The 20511-nt window shown below is 41.2% G+C and overlaps 2 protein-coding genes across 2 annotated transcripts; one reads left to right on the top strand and one right to left on the bottom strand.

Moving 5' to 3' along the window:
- Positions 1 to 1391: 1391 nt before the first annotated feature.
- On the bottom strand, positions 1392 to 12265 carry EIF2S1 (eukaryotic translation initiation factor 2 subunit alpha). The gene is made up of 8 exons (XM_072338192.1): positions 12129 to 12265; positions 9972 to 10213; positions 8955 to 9034; positions 8041 to 8192; positions 6326 to 6432; positions 4693 to 4790; positions 3845 to 3988; positions 1392 to 3508 (listed from the first exon to the last, which is right to left on the bottom strand). Exons 2-8 carry the CDS (start codon positions 10210 to 10212, stop codon positions 3383 to 3385), a joined length of 948 nt encoding a protein of 315 aa, XP_072194293.1. The 5' UTR covers position 10213; positions 12129 to 12265; the 3' UTR covers positions 1392 to 3382.
- A 5-nt stretch (positions 12266 to 12270) lies between these two features.
- ATP6V1D (ATPase H+ transporting V1 subunit D) lies at positions 12271 to 19793 on the top strand. The gene is made up of 9 exons (XM_072338194.1): positions 12271 to 12411; positions 14217 to 14334; positions 14493 to 14572; positions 15858 to 15925; positions 16688 to 16732; positions 17210 to 17313; positions 17723 to 17789; positions 18358 to 18436; positions 19013 to 19793. Exons 1-9 carry the CDS (start codon positions 12371 to 12373, stop codon positions 19152 to 19154), a joined length of 744 nt encoding a protein of 247 aa, XP_072194295.1. The 5' UTR covers positions 12271 to 12370; the 3' UTR covers positions 19155 to 19793.
- Positions 19794 to 20511: the final 718 nt, after the last annotated feature.

Genomic DNA, 20511 nt, shown 5'->3' with positions numbered 1-20511 from the left:
CCTGCACACCGTATTTGAGCTTTGCCTTTACGTTGTTCAGCTTGTTACTGCAGGCAGCCCGTAACCAGGTGGGGAAAGTAATTCCATGCTGGCGAGGACAGGTAGGAGCTTGCAGAGAGCTCTGGCTCAGACAGTGATCTCAGAATTACACAATAACCAGCCCTAGTCCAAGTTCTGAGTGAGTGAGCACTTCTTTTTTCCAGCATGCAGACCACACACAGCCCTACAGATGTATCTCGGCAAAATTACCACTAACAATGAATTCTATCTTCAAATTAATAAAGAAGGGGGAAGAAAAAGCTCCCCCCTGGCTGGTCAACAAGAAAGGTTCCACAGCAAGTAGTTTCAATAAACCAGAGCCTTTGCTTACTCTAACACTTGGAAGTACTTCTTTGATACTTGGGATATTTGTAATACGCACATATCCATCGCTCCCCATTCTGTTAGAGCTTATGCAAGATTAAGAGACTGTCCACAGGTTGCTCCCTGAGGCTGAGTAATAACACATCCCTCAGCTTTGTAGGAAAAGGGTCACACGCTGTGGAACAGGTCAGTAGATCGTACTATAGCACACGCCTGTCATACTCAGGCACGTGCTGGAAAGGCAAGTTCAAGCACTTAAGTCTCTCAGGAGAAAAGGATGAGCTCTGAACCATATAAACCTAGAAAGCTCTAAAAAGTAAAGCCTTTGGCAGAACGTGAAAATCACCATGAGAACTATTTGTTCCCTCAGATCCATTCAAACAGTGTTTTCCCTGTGTCAGTATTTTGAGTGGCAGACAGTTTTTTCCATTCCAAGCCACCATGAAATGCATCACAGTTTGCATCAGGATGGCCTGGAACATCTCTCTGCAGCTTCAGGATCACAGGCTCACGACCAAAAGGAAACACAGATTACTGGTAGCTCCCATTTAATCCCCCAACAAGCAAAGAACGAGGAGAACCCACGCAAAAGACCATTGCATGCTCTACAATCCCCATTGCATATTATAATGTGAGCAATATCATGCTGGGGGATTACATACTTGGAGGTTTTTCCAAACAGCTTCTTAAAACGCTACGACTTTGCCCCCTGGTGTAGGGTGCCAACAAATCTTTCGTTCCTTCAGTGGATTAGGGATGAAATAAAACGAAAGCCAGACCAGATTAAAAAATGATGAAACATTTCTAGATGAAAGTAGAAGATGGGAAACGTTTGTGAGCATTCTGATGAAGAGCATTTGTAAATCAACTGCATAAAGGTGGCAGCGTTGGAAAACTGCTGTTCAGCTGTCTGGTCTCTGGGCCAAAATCATCTATGAGAAATTAAACACTGATCTGGCCACAGAGAACAATATGCCAGTCCCACTGCATCTGAAAAATAACGAAGGCCAGAATCAAGCGAGAATAACGCAAGGAATTTTCACTCTATTGAGAGCCAGACAAAATAGAACAACCCCAAGCAAGCTGGGCACTCCTCCTTTTAGCAGCCACTACATCCTCTAATTACAAACAAGATACAAGACTTTGTACCAGTTGGCATGCTTGATCCCATCTAACATTTGTGTTTCTCTGCATTAATGAGACCTTAAAAGATTCTCCAAGCAAAATTATTTTCAAGTTGTCAAGCTTACAAAATTGATTTGAGATATGAAAATCAAGCTGAGTTCCTCACATCTGATGCTACAGGCCAAGTTCTGCCTGCAGGTACCCCCGTACCTTCCCCTTCAGTTGGCTACATGAGCACTGCAGCAGGGACTTTGGTCCTGCAATTGCAACCTAGCAGGCAGCAAAGTTGCTAATGAACAGCAGGAACACATGATGCCGCATTCTACAAAGATTTTCACACACAAAGCCCACAACAGTTACCAAAGTGCTTGGTAGGAAAACACAAGACATACCAAATAGACCAACTGAGACAGAAGGAAACACAAGTGCCAAGGATCCTCAACTCAACAGGCTACCCTAAAGGCACTGACATGTAAACCAACGCAGCAGAATGAAGCTGAGCTCTCAGTGCTGCCTCAGGTACCTTGTAACAGCTCGACATCAGCCACCTCAGAGCTCCTCCTTCCAGCTACAACACATCCAGTCAGTCACGGTACAGCAAAACAGCTCCTACAGGCAACACTAACTGTAACCCCTTGGTAACACTCTGACAGGTAAGGCTGGCTCATTTTCAATGCCATTTTTCACAGCACTACCTCAGCATACAGATCACAGGAAGGTATTTTACTTCTTAAATACTTCGCTCTTTTATCAGAGCACTCACATGCTGTAAGTAACAGAGGTCAATTCACTGTTTTAGTGAACTGAGAAAGAAAACCAGAGTTCCCAGACACACAGAACACAATTCCAAACCATGACAAGGCAGCACTAACATCTAAAAACCCACTTTTTTTTTTCATGCAGTTATTCCTCAAGCAGCACAAAAGAAGAAAAAAAGATGTGCAATGTGGGATACAGCCATGAAAAATATACATACACTTAAAAAGCCAAGGGCGAACTGGAGGTGTTCTTTTCACTTCACGGAAAGCCCATCTTGTTTCTCCTCTTTGAGGAGATAAACTGGTTGCTTACTGAACAGTTCAGCTCACTGTAAACTAGATTTAGCATATGTGGAATTGGAAGATCATACAACAGTTAGCTCAGAATAGGCAGTGCTGTATTCTGAAGTATGAATAAATTCATTAAAGCTCCTGCTATATTCACATACAGGAACAAAGTAACTATATATCTGTTATCAGCTATACTTATTGAAGCTGTAACATGCTATATACAGAGCCTACATGTTCTGAGCCCCTAAAAGTAGAAGAAAAATACTCTTCTAAAAGAATCTACATCAACAAACCTGTAAAAAACAAACCATGATTACACTAATCCTTGCCTTGATTTAAAACAAAGAAGCCCTTTTCAGTATTTCCTTTTCAGCATTAAAGGGGAATCACCAAGTGATGACAGCACCCCAAGCAAGGTAACAAAAGATTAAAAAAGCTTCAGGTTCCATAGCCCAGAACTTTATTGGATATTTGCTCAAATACATCCTCTATAGAACTGCTCGACCTGTTTGGTTTTCGTGCTTCTAGAAAACATCATTAACTGAGCTGCAATCACCAATCTGGAATTGTTATGTATGTAAGTGTTAAACATGGAGCTGCAGCCTCCCTCTAGTCGTGAGATTTGTGTCTGGAATAGGACTTGGCACCCTCCTTTTGAAGGATTCAATTTGTAAGTTGCTGCATCAAATGTTATTCAGGAGATGCTTTATTGGTCTTTTAAAACCAGTAACATACTTCAAGTATTTGCATTTGAAGTTTTCAATACTGGAAACATTTAGTCCAGAGTGTTTGCAATGGGGTCTCTAATTTTTCATATGCTTTCTCTTCTAAATATCCCAGAGTATTTAGTCTTCAGTTTTCGCTTCCATTTCCTCAGCATCATCGTCTCCATCCACTTCAGCATTTTCCCTCTCCAGCCTTTCCAACTGCCTTGCAAGCTCAGTCTCATCTGTGTCAGTGACCACTTTAGGCTGAAAAAGAAATACAACCAAAAAAAGAAGAACAAGTGAAAAACAATTAAAAAACACTAAATGCAGATTGAGAAGGAAAAGAAAATTATGGTTGGTGGTTCTGATCCTGGATCATGAGATAAAACGAGTATCCAGAGATTGTTTAATCAAACCCAAGGAACAGAATTTCTGGTCATTTGATTATTTAAGGAATTCTGAACTTTATGCTTCAATTATTTTTTTTCCACATTTCCTGATGGCTTTTGCATGAACTTCTCCTAGAGCTGTGGATCTTACTCTACTTACAAAACATTAGGAAGTAAATCAGTTACATTTCAGAATACAAAGTGTTCTCACCTCCATCTGCACATTGAAGACTCCTCTCTTCTCCTCAATTTTCTCTTTAATGACAGCCATAGCTTGATTCAGAACAGAGAGTCCTTCGGTTCTCTCCAGTGTTGTAGTAGTCATCACATACCGAGGAGGGGCTATCAGGTTGATCTATTGCACATCATAGGAAAACATGCTCAGTAAAAGAAAAGAAACATTTCCCCATCAGAAAAGCTCCTTCTGAAAGCATACATGACTTGGAATGAAATAGCATGCACAAAAAAACCAAATAGACTGTTTAATTTCTGGTACAAGAGCCAATTATTCCTACATATTATGTTCATTTAGACAAATGTTAAGCTGAGAATACCAACTCCCACACCATTAAAGCAGTCTGTCACTAAGCTTTCAATTGGAAGACTGTGACAACCAACAGGTGGTTATTTTGGTGTTTTTTTTTTTAAGACAACTGGATGAATACATTCTTTTGTTACAAGAAATGGTTGTACATACGTGGACAAAATATTCCTTTTCTTACACGGTCTTGATTCTGAAAATAAAGCTTTTTGCTCCTTACCTGCTACAAGGCTATGTAAAGGAACACTAAGTATTTAATACGCAGATACTACACATTAATTGAAGAGAATAAAAACAGCTTCTTGAACTTGGAACAAACTTGAAAAGCCACAGCACAGTCACTGGAACAACTGGGACCACACAGCAGAAAGGAAGCCTTGTGCATGCGCTAGACAGGGGAACTAGGAAGCAAGAACGTGGCTTCCTTCAGCAATGTGACTGTGACAACTGCATAGTACCAACAACTCAGGGCATTAGAAAGCTTTGCTTTAGATTTCACCATTAAGACAGACACTTACTTTAATAGGCATGTTCTCTGTGGAACAGTTCAAGCCTGCTCTCAGAGCTTCTTTCACTGCATCTATGCCTTCATAACCATAACATGCAACCTCGATGTCTAGGACAGATCAAAACAAAAAGTTATCAGAAGCTGCAGAAACTGTAAAACTTTTTTTTATTATTATTCTAAACCTAAGTTTTAATAAAGCTTCTTAGCAACCAACGTTTATTCACAGTGGTTCCCTCAATACCTTCCAAAACAGTGGAAGTATTTCAACTTCTTGGCTTGTAAGCTGATGTAGATGCCCTAAATTCTTTAGATTAGAACATTTTACATTGTGATTTGAAAATCCTAGATATGAAATTATGCACCCATATTCACTCAGAATCACACACACAGAATCACAGCATCACAGAATGGTAGCAATGGTGCAAGAGGTTACTCTTACAGAGGAGTTAATCTCACTCCCAAATGACTGACAGTAGCACCCTAATTCTCAGCTATCCCAAACATATTCACAGGAAAGCACCCCACATTCAGCCTCAGGATGAGACCGTAAGCAAATGGAAAGTTTGTACGCTTGAATTCCAAATAAATGTAGACCATCAGAACAAAACAGGCAAGATGAAACAAGTATGTGAACGTGGCATTCAAATGCACTTTATTTTCAAAGCCAAATCAAGTGTTACTTATGTTAGCAATTCCATTCTTCATGGTAACCAAACCCTACTCACATATTTGAAGTTTATGTTAACTCCTGGTGATCTAAAAATAATAGGTATAATTTTCATGATCTTACTTCTTGTGCTCTCTTCTCTAACTTGACTGTCACCTGGATATGGAATATCTTTTCTTCCCTCCACAGCAATCAGTAAGTGTTATTGCTCTTCAGTGTACGCTTGCAGAGCAAAGGCAATTTCTGAATGCAGTTAAAAACACAACATTGCTCACTGACAATGTGTTTAATTGCAAGCATGGCTGTAAGCTGATTGGTTAGCTGTATAGTCAGATCTACAATTTTATAGCATCTTCTTAAGTAGACTGGAGTTGCATGCTTGTTCTGCACAAACACTGAGCTACTGGGACAAAGATGCTCAAACTTTACAAATATATACACAAAAGCTTGGCTTAAATTAACATGTCCAGCTGAGTGGACTGCACTCAACCAGTAAGAAATACAACTGGAGCAAAGTCAGAACTAATTGTCTCCTGTTTACGTACAATTGGACAGGACATTCGACCTAGCCATGCTGACAGAGATCAATCACCCTACTAGGGAACAAAATAATTAACACTTTCAATAATGAGTAAGAATGTAGATATTACTGAATCCATAATAAGATATTTAAGTCTCTTGCCTGACAGTGCACAACGACTGACTGCATTATACACTAAAACTACTTCTGTGTCCCAACGAATCTGCATGTGGAGAGTGGGAGCAGTGGGAAAACCAAACCACCTTGGACTTTGAGTCAGGATTCATACAGACATTCTGCTATTACTTCTCAATGAACACAGCTTAATTCTAAACGATCAGCTTCCCTCAAAAGTCAGCACCATGAGCCTCTAGTTTGAAATGAGTTTATAGCTTATAAGATACAGCCTACTTAAAGTGTCAGAATCTATTCAGTAATGATCTGGAAAGAACTCACCAGCTCGGATTTTGACTGCTTGTGGAGTCAGACGTCTGTTGATATTGTCAATCAATACACGCCTCTCTTCCTCTGTGAGATCTAGGCTATCCAGAATGGCAGGGTCTCTGAACCAAAACAAGAAACAGTACAAAAGTTGTACTGAAGTGGGATATAACACAACATGAACCTCTGATATTATTCCAGTGTTCTTATGCATAATTGTGTTGATCTATTGGCAAAGAAAACACACAAATTCCTTAAGAGACCACCAAAATACTGGAAGAAAATAAAAGCATCTTTTTACACTGCATTTTATAAAGGAAGCACTTAAAGCAGATAGTTTACTTAGTCTGCTTCTTTCCTTTGTCTAAGAAACCAAACAACCAAAAAAAAAAAACAAAAACAGGAACATCTTCTGCCTTGTACACTATATATAAAGCAAGAAACACATCTAGTTGCTTGCCATTTATGCTCTCTCCAATGTGGAGATAAAATCACAATGAACATGAGGTTTTCGAGTTTTCAGCTCCTTGTGCAAGGAAAAGATTCCCATCTTCCTACAAAGTAGCACATTATTCTTTAGTAATTTTTAACATTAACTGGATCACAGATAGATACTTAACTGCTGGTTACATTCACAGCTAAAGAAAGGCTAAAGTTCTTTCACAAACTGTCATTTCTCTTTATTGTCATATTAGTTTCACCCCAAATCTCTCTGAAATAAGAAAACAAAAAAGCTCTTCATCTAAGGCCTGTAGCTGTTTTCTCTTAGCTAAAACAAGAAATGATTTTAAGCTAATGAAAAATACTTCCAAGAGCCCTGCTTTTTAGACTCAGTATTTTCTACAATCTTATCGCTGCCATCTAGTGTAAAGTCGATGTTCCTCAAGGGTTTAGGTGCTATAAAAATTAAACTGGAAACGCTTATTGAAAAATTGATTGTGTTGTCAATTCTATTACAGAATCTTTAGAGGGAAACCAAATAGCTTCATTCTGAAAGTAAATTAAAGTACCATAAATAAAACATATTAATAACAAGCAGTCTTGGTGCATACTCCCTTAGAATCGCCGTTTCCAACTCTTCTGTTCGCAATTCCATTTCTAACCTCATCATCCTATTTTCATTCTTTAAGCTTGGACATGCAAGGAGCTAACAAACAAATCTGTTGCGTTTATAAGAGAGAAATTCTGCCGGTAACAGAAAAATGAGCCGTGAGCTGAAATTTCTTCAGACAGAACTGGATATGATAAGAACACCTGACTCACTCCAAGAACAGGTAAATTCTGACAGAGAAACCAATATTAGTGCTGCTGCTTCTACTAGAAACGTCACAAGTTCATCTGTGGTCCCAAATCTTCTCAGTGTTTGTAATCACCTGTTTCTCTTAAACACATTCTTCAGTGAGTGCATCAATATTCATCCATAACAAATTTTGCTACTGCTTTTAGAAAGCTAACTTAGGTAGAATTGGATATTCAAAGACAGATAAAAAGAAAACTTTTTGAGTCTTTTTTTCCTCAAGAGCACTGGAAACTTGAAGAAAGTAGTGACAGAGATATCTACACTAAGCAACTGGAAGACTGATATCAAGAATCACTATGTGTCCTTAACCAGAACATTCTTCTCAATTGATTGACCCTTTAAAAATAAATAAACAAAGAAGTATCTATTCCAGAAAAAAGTACCTTGCCATTATGAAATAAATCTCTAAAGACAGAAAATATGTTCTTACGAGACTGCATGCTTGAATGCATCATAAGCACCATATCCCGGTCTTTTGTACTTGTCATCAAATACCCAGGCAGTCCTCTGGAACAGACTCTCAAGCTGCTCATCCTTCGTGTACTCCAACACCTCAGCAACGTGGCGAAGAATGCTGTACACCTTGAACACAAATGGGATGGTAAAACCCCCCAGAAATGAAATATTCCCGCTCTCGCACTCCTACATAATGACCAATTCTTACTCAGTTTGTGCAGCATAAAACTGACATGTAGAGATGACAACCCAGACCCCAAATGGTTGATAAAAACACTGTAAAAATATAAGTGGTTCAGTGTTTGGATTCTAAAGACTGCATGATGTTGCAAAACAATCTTTCCCTATATTTAGCAATTAATTACAGGAGTTCCAGGTGCCCACAAAACACCAAAACCACTTTATTAGTCTAAACTTCTGCTGTGCCATTACAAAGACTAATTCTCCCACGGCAACTGACAGCTGAAGTATTATCAAGTTGTTAAAGCCTCGGTATACTCATACACAAAAAAAAGCCAGTCAAATTAACAAATAACAGTAAGCATTCTTTTCAGAAACTTAAGATCACAAAGCAGTGAGATGTAATGCCTTAAGCTATCTGGATCCTTCTCCAATAAAATCTGCCTGGTGTGTTAAACGAGGATATGCTTCTGGATTTCTATCATTTAAATATCACCCTTTTAATACAGATTTTCAACTGTCATCTTACTTGATCTATTTATTAACTAATAACCAGTTTATCACTCAGCTTATTACTCAGACAGACTGGTTATATACTGCATGGGAAATGACAATCAGAACATGCCTAATGAATGAGAATACAACTTCATTTTCATTCAGGAAAGAAGACAGCAGCACGCAGTGTCAGAATATAGAAAAGCAACTTACAGTCTTTGATTTTGTGAATTTATCTTCGCATTTGATTGCCTCCTCTGGAGAAACTCTTCTTTTTGACAAGTCAATATAACCTACCGGGAAAAAATCGTTTTGGCATTGTCAGACAGTACGCAAACCAAGTCTAACTGCTTCAGGAGAAAGGCGTAACAAATGCTCTGGCTCAAGATTTGCCCACTGCCTACACTATCCCTATCAGTTGCTAAAGAAAGTAACAATACTCAAATGATTTTAAGCAAATCATGATCCAAATTCAGATACCAACTTATTCTTTCAACTGAAAATGCTTACAACAGAGAAACTGTTCTATCACATGCTTGTAGGCTTGTGCCTTAAGAATAGTTTCCCTCCCAACTCAGAAGAAATTTGCACAGTATTTCATCAATTTGTGATCTCTTTTTTATGTCACTGCACACAGGTTTGGCAAAAACCACACCAGCGTACAGAGAACCAAGTATGAAAACCAAGTATGAAAACCATGTCCCAAATAGAAAATATATTAAAAAAAACCCTTTAAAGTCAAAGATTCAGATGTTCAGAAAACAGGAAAAGATCAAATATGCACAATCTCAATTTGTGACCTTCTACAGAATGCATATAATTATTACACACATGTGATCTATTTTATAGCCAAGATTCAAGACAATTATCATGGCACAGGACAGACTGCAAGCACTACATTCTACTGCTACACTAGATGACTTTCCTCTCTTCAGTCAGGACTTAGAATCTGCACAGACATCAAACAGGAGCTCCACTACAGTCTGTTGACCAAACACTGTGCTGGTGAGCACCCATATAAGCAAATCTCGGGTGATGTGACTGATATTCATTAACCCAATTACCAAAGAGAAAAACGATCATATACATAAGACGGTAGGATGGTCTATTTAGCTTAAGTTCCTCACACAAAGAACTCCTGGCCAAACTACTCAAACTTAAGCAGCCCAGTTTGTCTGCATTTCTCTTTATGAATCCAATTGTGATATAGCCCATAGTATCCCCAAATACCTTTCTCTTTGTCAACTCTTATGACCACGACACATTCATTCCTTCCGATGCGGATGAGTTTGTTTATGGAACGAATACGTCTTCTGGACAGCTCACTGAGAAGGATCATGCCTTCGATGTTGTTGTATTCTAGCAGGCTGACGTAAGCACCCATTTCAGCAATGGATCGAACATTGACCATCACTACATCTTCCACCTCTGGAAACTTATGCTGGTAGAACCTACAGCTTAGTGCTGGCATTCTGGAACGTGAACAGAAAGAAACAAGGATGATTTATTTCAGAGGACGTCACTGCCTTCTACAGAAGTGTTAAAAAGCAGCAAAGACCAGAGAGGATAGAGAGGAACACTAGCACTAGAATGAGTGAACTAGGATAAGGCTTAGGTAGCTCATAGTTAGGTTTTAACAGACAAGCTATAGATCACTTAGTACTTTAAAATGAGCACAACCTTTTTCTAACTTTCGCAAGAAAGGAAAAGTTTGCTACCCAGACTTTATTATCCACACAGCAGCCCAATACAGAGGAGACTTCAAGTGGTGAAAAGAAGGCACTGCACTCTTACATTCATCCAGTTCATAAGATAAAGTTGGAAACCAGGTTTTAGCAACAGGAGGACATGGGAAAGAGGAAACTTACAGTGTTTCTATAAACGCTGTTAGACAGCATGTGAAAAGCTGAGAAAGCAAGAAGTAGAGCAAAGCTCCTCCTCTACTAAGAAGGAAAAGACTCTAGAAAAAGGTTTTCTAAACTCAGCACAAGATGGCTGGAACAACCTTGGAGGAGCTACTCCAGAGGCCAACTGCCAGCTTTCTGAAGAAATAAAAGGAACAATTAGAACAGAAGATAGAAGTAAACTCACATGAATGAAGCACTAAACAGAGAACAGACCTTAAAAATTATTAAAGAAAACCTAACATGTAGGCAAACAGGAGGAAAAAATAAATAAACTGAAAAACAAAGCAGAATTCCTTCAGTATACTTTAAAAAACCACAGCATTAACATTTCATAACCACATAGCAATACAAAGGAATGCTTCACTTGCTTCGCTTCCCTGATGATGGTAGCAACGCATGCACTCACCTCTGCTAACCAGGTTAGCCTCACTCCTGTCTACACCTGAAAGCTTCATTCAGCAATTTAAGAACGTTTTAGGAGCCCACAAGGCTGAGCCAAACACACGCTTCCTTCAGGAAGTTTGTTTCATCAGCACGTCACAGAAGTGCTCCGGAGCTTTAGGGTAGCAGTGCCAGAGCTTTCCAGCTACTGAGAGTTGGCCACGACATTAAGATGATTATGCCAGCTGCTACATAAAACACAGCCACACCATACAGAAGACTGTATTATTAGCTTCATTTTTAACGTTCTGAAAGGCGATGCAAACTAGCAGAGAAACTACAGAAATGCTGGACCTTTCATATAACTCTGAATATAATCTGAAACCTGAAAAAAAACACACTGCTAAGACTAAACCCCAATGTTTTACAGTTCACTTTTCTATTCCATCAAACGCAGTAAGCAAAGGCAGACTAATACCGCTCTGCATTTGTTTCTCTCCTCAAACACAAGCGCGTAGTGCTGGTCCCGTACGGGAAGGCCTTCAGCCCCAACGTTGGAAATGATCTCCCCTTCCTGGAGGCATTCAAAGGCAGGTTGGATGGGACTTTAGAGCAATCTGGTCTAGAGGGAGGCGTCCCTGCCTAAAACAGGGGGTTGGAGCTGTACGATCTCGAAGGTCCCTTCCAACCCAAGCCACTCTATAATTCTAGGACTCTATGATCTTCCCACGCCCCTGGAAATGCTGAGGCTGAGCTTTAACCCCGCCCGGCCGCACAGGCTGAAGTAGGAGCCGGCGAAACGAGACCGACTTCTGGCCGGCCCCATCCCTCGGCCGCAGCACGGCCACCGACGAAAGCCTCGGGGCCGGCAGCAGGGCCCGCGTCCGGCAGCGCGGCGACGGGAGCCGCCCGAGGAGCGCGAACCCCTCGGGCCGGGCAACCCGCGGCCGCCGGGCAGAGCCACGCGGGGCGCCGCCGGCTCCTCTCGCCCCGCCCGGGCCCAAGAGGCCGGGTCCAGCCTCCGCCACGCCGCACTCGCGCCGAGCCCGCGCGCTCCCGAACCATCGCGGCCCAGTCGCGGGGCGAGCGCGGCCGTTACCTGGCGACGGCCGAGAGGTCCCGCTCCGCGCTGCCGACGCTGCCTCCCGCGCTGCCCCCGCCGCCGCCTCAGCGTGCGCCTCGCAGCCTCCCGCACCGCGCGTGCGCCAACCCGCCTCGCGCCGCAGCGCCCCCTGGGAAACCCCTCCCTCCGCCGCGGGGCGGGGCGGGCGTAGCGCCGCGTCACGTGACAGGCGGCCGCGGAGGTGACAGCCGGACCGGGCCCGTTCGGCCGCCGCCACCATGTCGGGCAAGGACCGCATCGAGATCTTCCCCTCCCGGATGTGAGTGTCGCCTGGCCGCGGCGCGGGACGGCCGAGGGGCGGGCGGCCAACCCCGGGACCGAGCCGCCGTGTCGGGAGGCAGAGATCCGCGGTCGTTTCTCGTGCAAACGCGTCTTTAAGCGGCCGGAGGCTGCGGGGGGGCTCGAAGGCGGCCGTTAGCAGGCCCGGGGCGGCCGGCACGGGCAGCACCGCGGCTGGTGGGCTGCGCGGGGCTCCACTTACTAAATCAGTTCGCGTGTCGGGGAGAGCGCGCCTGTCAGACCGGCGCTGCCCTTTGCTGTTCCATAGGGGACGCCGATGTCGTTGTACCAAGGGCTGGCCGAAAAGCTTTTAGAAAGAGAACGAAAAGGGAAGTGCGGCGTGCGGTCAGATTTCCAGTCATTTCCCAGGGTGACAGCAGACGGTGTGTCACGCAGTCAGGTGTCTCCTGACGGGGCTCAACGCAGCAGCCGGCATCGCCGCGAACACAAGTGCTTAAAGCTGATGAACGATTAGCAATGCCGTGTTAGTGGTGCCATTACGTTCCTCTTTGGAACGTTCCAGGACAGAAAGCCTCTGCGACAAAGGCCGTTTCAAATCCTTTTGCATGAAATGAAATCGGTGGCTGGATGTAACCTCTATGGAGGGTGTTTTGCAGGATGGAACAGTTCAGATGTAACATATTAACCATCTCTTCAGCTCAGGAGATGTGAGGTAACAGCTTATATGGAAAGATTAATGTGCTGCATGGTAAGGGTTCTCTTTTGAACCTCAAGTCAGAAGTAAATGATAGCACCCACCAAGCCAGATGCTGTCTGTCTGGCACTTCAGTACAGCTCTTTTCATTCCTTGTACGTGTCCAAGGGTGAGGCACCTCTGTCACTTTTAAAAGGTACCTGTTTTGTGGGCTGCCACATCAGTGTGCTGGGAAAGCGGGAGATGTGCAAGGACATTTACCAAACTGTTTTAGTGAGGTAATAGATCAATAACAGCGTAAGATAGGATGTTATACAGGTGGCCTGCCTCCACAAAGAAGTTTTTTCTTAACTGACAGAACTGTACAACATTCGCTTTGTGCTGCTGGTGCGATCTCTGCTGTGCTGGCTAGAAGCTGCTCAGCCTCCTTGATGGTAAACATGACTTCTTTAATGCCCTCTCAGCCTGTAAGGGCTTGCTTGAACCAGAAAGGGAGATGGTTTCTGGCAGGTGGTGAGCAGAGTTTGAAGGTAGTTCAAGGTGGTAACAGCAACCTGCTTGTTGGAAATATCCAGTTGCTTTTTTGTTCTTGGACTTTGTTTTTCTCATGGACATTCAGAAAGCACGTGTGTGTCTTGTGAACTTCAATGGAGTAATTCTCATATCAAGCCAGTAGAGCGGGGAAGTGACTGCGTTCACTGTGTAGATAGAATCTTAATTGTGCTTGCTTTTGCCAAGGTCAGAGAGGAAGTGCGCAGGCTTCTCTTTACAGACCTGAACATTATCCTTTGTGCATTATAGCTCCATATACAAAGCAGTAACTTAAGTTAGCATTAAGTATAGCATCTGAGATCTTAGTTAAATCAAATCAAAAAGATTCTCCAAATTAAATATCCTCCGCAGCTGAGAGGGAAGAGAGATTTGGATGCTTCTTCTGTCGATAGTTTAGCACCAGAAACTCGGAAGTGTGCTACTGGAAATAAACGAATTGACATTGTTTCCATTCCATGCTGATATTTCTCCACTGCTTCAGAATTTGTCATACAACATTTTCTGACATGGCCACAAGTTCTTTTTCCCTTAATGCCTTCGGATGATGCAGGACATTTTTCTTTCTTTTTCTGTAACAGGGCTCAGACCATCATGAAGGCTCGTTTGAAGGGAGCTCAAACAGGTCGCAACCTCTTGAAGAAAAAGTCTGATGCCTTGACACTCCGATTCAGGCAGATCCTTAAGAAAATTATTGAGGTAGGCAATTAGCAGGTTGAGAGTAAGCTGGAGATAACAGTACTTTTCTCTACTTCTTTTTACTTCTTTCTTAAGTTTCCTATTGTTTTCTTGATGCTGTTAATTGTTCTTCTTTGAAAAAGAATAACATACCTTGTATTTGATGTCTCTTATTACAGACTAAGTTGCTGATGGGTGAGGTGATGAGAGAAGCTGCCTTTTCGCTGGCTGAGGCAAAGTTTACAGCAGGAGATTTCAGGTGAGGATTGCTGATCTGATGGGCATCCTACCCATAGGAATGTATGATGAACAGATTGTTGATTTCTCTTTTGGAAACACGAAATTTCTTAAATGAACTTTTAACAAGGAAAAAAAAGGCAGCGGACATAGTAGGACATGACAAGTGAATTCCATTAAGGTGAGAGAGACGACTGCAAGAGAAAGATCAATTTTGTGATGAAAACATGTAAGAAAAGTGAGCTGAAAAATTAAGAGAATTTACGTGCAAACTCATGACTTGAGAAGGAGGTGGATTTTTCAGTTTAGAATCTAAAATGCAGGTAAACAAGAATGTTTATCAGAGTACTGGATTATACACTATCTTGATTTTTGTTGTGGATTTGAGGTCAGGATCTAATATATGATGTTTTCTCCCAGTAAGACAGTCATGTGTTCTATTAATTATTTTAGCCTCTTGTCTCATGACCACTAGGGCTAGTGAGGACTATTTGTGATAGGAGAAACTAATCTTTTAATTGTATTTTAGTAAATTACAATTCCAACTAGGCTGTTTGTGTAATTCATCCAAGCATATGCTAGTCTTGTGGAATAAAGTTGGGGAAGTGTTAATGATTCACCTGATGGTACAAACACTTAATGGGGAAGAGCTCAGTGATCAGATGCTGTAGTAACCTGTGTGCTGCTAGAGGGCAAAAGGCATTTTTGCCCTTTCATCTGGATATGGGTGCTGTTCCCTGTCTTAGCCAGGTATAGTGTTTAGCTATAAACAATAGTCAGATTCCACCCCGTAAGTAAATTGTACACCAGTGGAAGAGCTGGTACAGTAACCTGTTCTTGGAAGACCATAAGACACTTCAGAATCCTTCAAGGTGAACTGTTGTACCAGCTCAAGTTTGTTAACACAGTAAGAGTTAACAAACTCAAACTCATTACTGTTCAGGAGGAACAAATAAATATGAATTTGTAAAAATGAACAGCGCTGTGCTCTTGATCTGCATTGAAATTGCTTTCAGTGGGAAGAAAAGCTCAAGTTGATTAAATGCTATTAAAATATTGTAATGTCATTCACCAGATAACTTGCTAGTTTTAGAAATGCTTTGTGTACATGGTCTAAGAGTTACATCTTGTGAAGTCTGCTGCTTTTGCTTCCAAACACCGTAGGAAAGCCATTACCTTTGAAGACTGTGCACAGAGATCTGAACTGGAAACAATGCTATCTGATAACTACTTCTCTTTGGATAGAATGATGAAGTACTGAACCACTCTGGTGTTCCTGGTTAAGATAAATGTTTTCTTCCTTACAGTACCACTGTGATCCAGAATGTGAACAAAGCTCAAGTCAAGATCAGAGCTAAGAAAGACAACGTAGCAGGTGACTGTTTTGTAGACAAAACATTTCATGTAGAGAAAGCATTTCAGCTTTCAGGGGAGCTGTGGGAGCACATTCTGAAATATGTAAGAATGTCTCCAAACACCATTTTTAGTTTGTTTCTCTTATTCATCGGACAGTAGGAACACTTATAATTTACTAAGATTTTGCTGATTCAGGAGATTTTTTTTTAATGTTTAGTCATTTACATTCATTTCATCTTATGAGAGGTATGTAAACTGCAGTCCTAATTCCTAGATCTTCAAACTGCGCATAATTTCCATAGAGAAAATTCACTACTGAAAATAGATCAGGAAGTGAAGTATCAAGATTAAATACATTTCAGTAAATTAAGTATCAGTTATTGTTTTTGAATAAAACAAGATTAATCTAGATTGAATGTTGAAAATATTCCTTAAGCAGTGGGAATACATTGCTGTAACCTACTGTAGGGAACCTACTTCAGCAGGGTGCTTGGACTAGCTGATCTCCAGCGGTCCCTTCCAATGCCTGATTTTTTAAGTACAAAATAGTAATACAAAATGGAATACTCTGAATTTTTCATGTGTCTGGGTCTGTTATCTCAACATAATGCTGAAATTCCATATTAAAATGGCAGGATCAGTGTGATTTAATCTTTTCTAGCGATATAGGAAGATTTTGGAAACAAAGTTTCTGAGCTTACAGAATTTGTTAAAAGCACATGGACTAAAAACATATTAACCTTTATGTCCCTTCACACAAATCTGTGTTTGTTGTTGCCAGGTGTAACCTTGCCGGTTTTTGAGCATTATCAGGAAGGAGGCGACAGTAAGTAGAAAATATATTCTGCCTTATGTGTACTCATAGCCGTTCTGTGCTAGTAGAAGAATACTTGTTGTGCCTTGCTGATAAGTCAGCTTACATCATGGGCACAAGAATATTTCTTTTCTCTATATTTTGCTGTTTGCAAAACTGTTTTTGCTACATACTGTTTCTCTAACATTAAGGGATTAAATATGTGCCACAGTGGATTTTAGTTTACTAAATCAGTGAGTTTTTCAGATGAGGAGAAGCCTTGTCTTACCATGTCTTTGAGACTGGCAGATATGGATATAGACAACAACAATTTGTAGTAGCGCAAACCAGTATGAAGATAGATTTCTTAGAAGGAAAAGGCTTTATCAACACTTTCTGAGCTGCCTGCATTCCTCTAGTTTGTCAAGTATGGATACAGCTTTTTATCTGGTAAGAACGCACCATTGTAGCATTAGCAACAAACCTTATGTTGTTTTTTATTTTTCTCAGGCTATGAGCTGACTGGCTTGGCCAGGGGTGGAGAACAGCTAGCTAAGCTGAAGAGGAACTATGCCAAAGCTGTGGAGCTGCTTGTGGAACTGGCCTCCTTACAGGTTGATGGGAGAAAGAAACATGGGGGTCTCTGATTTCTCACTTCTGAAATGAAAGTATAGTCTCACTGACTAGAGCTTATTACTCTCAGCTGTATTATAGGCTTTTAGTCCCAGTGCTTTTACCAAGTTTCAACTCTTTTTCAGCCATTAAACACAGTTATAGTACTACTCATCATATTCTAGAACGCTAAGAAACTTGGAAACTGCTAGAGTTCAGCATTCAGATGTAATCTAGTAATAAATAGTAAGAGCACCAACATTATTAGAAACAATTTTGCTTCTGTCAAGAAGGTAGTCTGTAAAATGAGAAGCTTTATGAGCATCTTTGACTTCCAATTGACATTTGTTTTTGCGTGTAGAATAGATGAAAATGCTGAGTTCATCTTGTTATTTGTTCCCATTCCATCAGACATCCTTCATCACTTTGGACGAAGCCATTAAAATAACAAATAGACGTGTGAATGCGATTGAACATGGTGAGTATTTTTCCTTTTGGGATGCATAGTGCTTTTGTGTCTGTGGAAGATGGGGAGCTGAGTCCTGGAAGCTACTCTTCTTTTGACTCATTTCCTGTTAGTATGATTTCAAACCAGTTTAAGAACTCCCAAGTACAATTACAATAAAACATATTACAAAGGGGTTGGAGTACACAGGGGTAAGTTACTATGCAAGCATAGGAAATTATTCAGGGAGATGTACTGAGAACCTGCAGAGCAAAGATTACAGAAATGTATTCTGGCACGTCTGTCACTGACGTGTGATTTTCTTCTTCAAGTATGTAAGCTAGAAACAAGAGAGGATGTCTCTATGTCTTAAGGAGTTTTAATAACTATTTCTGTAGTATTTACTAGTGTAATGTACCAAATTTTGATGGTAGTGTCCAGTAGAAAGGTCGCAATGTGTTTATTATATTTGGATGGGATGGCAGAGTGGGTATCCAGAGAGCTTAGGAACTAGGAATTACTAGAATAACTTTATCCTCTGTGCGCTGCATTGTGGTAATACAGCAGTAGTTCATCAACTTCCTGATTTGTATTTGTTTAGTGATTATTCCCAGGATCGAGCGTACTCTCTCCTATATCATCACAGAACTGGATGAAAGAGAACGAGAGGAATTCTACAGGTAACTGTAAAACAAGACCTGTGTTCTTTTTCTCAACTAGACTCTACCTCAGAGCAGACATCAGAAAACTAATCAACAAATGAGGCAAAGAACACTGTTCTTACTGTGCACTGAGCTTCCAGAGCTGGGCAACTCAAGGGCTGCAGTTGACTGTCAGTTTCACATGTAGCTCTACCACTGAGTTGTACTTAATGTCTTCATCTTTCCTCCAGTGGAAATGATGTTGTCTGAGTTGTTCTGCTTTAAGGACACCTCTGCCACAGAAGCTAATGTTCTGGGAAAAAGATGTGAAAATTGAAACTAAACAAATGTAAACTGCCTTCATTCAAGAAAAGTAGAGTAGTAGAATGCAACACTTACTTGTGGTCAAGAATGTCATTTAAAATTTGGGTAAATAAGTAAATCTGCAGAGAAGATGAATGTTGTTTAAGGGCAGCATCTAGTGATAAGGTTATTTCCTGGTGAACTTCTCCAGGCAGCTTTATCACAGCCCACACGTACGGCATCTTTGTTGTTTTTCTGCTTTATGGAAACAGTCACGCTGCTTTCACAGATATGCCACACTTCTTTTCACAGGTTAAAGAAGATCCAGGAAAAGAAAAAGGTATTGAAAGAAAAATCTGAGAGAGAACGGGAGCTGCGGAGGGCTGCTGGTGGGGAACGTGAACCGGCCAATCTCTTAGCAGAAGAGAAGGATGAAGACCTTCTCTTTGAGTAACCTGATGCAGTTGTTGTATTTGGAGCAGGGGACCCAGACTACAGGACGCCCATTTACTGTATAATTTGGGACATTGCCTCAATCATATTTATGTGGCTTCTCAGTTGGTATATAAGCCTCAGTTGACCGGACTGTGGATTTCTCCCGGGAGATTAGAAATCTGGGAACTTAAAATACAGCATTTGGACGAAAAGGAGAGATGAATAAGGTGTTTTAATATCAGGAAGGCCTTCTGTTATGTGTTCAGCCTGCTTGTTCACTTAATAGGAATGGCTGTCCACAACTGTTCTATTTAGAGGATGGCTCTGGATTTGCCTAGTCAGATTCCTTTTTAATTGCTTCCTTTGCTACCACAAGTGGTGGGAAATGTTATTTAAGGAGGGAGATGCATGCATTGCTCTTTATTGCTAAAATGTGAACGTTGCTTAAAGCAGGTACTGGCACAGCTGAAGTAAAACACAAGTATAGGCAGCTCTGGTTTTCTAACCTGTTGATGAAATCCATAGTCTTCTGTGATTAATTTCTGTTGCACGATCGTTACCACTGGCCTAAACATCGATGGTTCTAATTAGAGATTCTGCCAACTTGTGTACTGTCTGTACTAGAAATAAGTAAAAGTTCTAACTGTTGAATGCGTTATGCCTGGCTCATGATTCTAAAAGATGATTGTCTGAATAGCTTGGAAACTGTTACACTGATTTAACAGAAACACAGAACAGCCTGGGTCAGAAAGGACCTTAAAGACCATCAAAGTACCACCTTCCCTGCTGCAGGCAGAGCTGCCACCCACCAGCGATGAGGTTGCTCAGAGCCCCACCTAACTCGGACTTGAATGTCTCCAGGGATGGGGCACCCACAGTTTCTCCAGGTAGCCTGTGGCAGTGCATTGTCAGCCACTTATACCTCAGCCTTCTTAATATCCTGGGTAACCATGTCTATTGCCAAGTAACCTTTGTTTCCTCACAAGCCCCCTAAAGATTGCACCTTTTTAGACTAAGAGATTTATGGCAGTACAATTCCTCCTACAGATAGCAATTTTTTGTATAGCAGTTTCTTACCTTACCTGGAGTAGAATTCAGCAGAAGATGGTCTCAAATTGGTATAAAGTGAATGTTGATCCAAAAATATATATATATATATATCAGGAAACACAATTTTATTCTGGAACTCACTTCATTCTGACACATGAAATTCTGTGGCTTTTGAACAAGATGATGGGCACGTCCCTGTGAAAATGCATCACATCAAGGCAACTGACGGACACCTAAAGCTTGTGATGAATTGTGATGACTGGTAAAGACTTTGAATTTAGTATGAAGTAAAAATGAAGTAGCGATTAAAGTAAATTAGGCAGCAG

This window comes from Excalfactoria chinensis, chromosome 5 (assembly GCF_039878825.1).
Source record: "Excalfactoria chinensis isolate bCotChi1 chromosome 5, bCotChi1.hap2, whole genome shotgun sequence".
Classification (NCBI taxonomy): domain Eukaryota; kingdom Metazoa; phylum Chordata; class Aves; order Galliformes; family Phasianidae; genus Excalfactoria; species Excalfactoria chinensis.
Note: the sequence above shows the minus strand (reverse complement) of the source record. Positions and strands in the feature narration are given on the sequence as shown.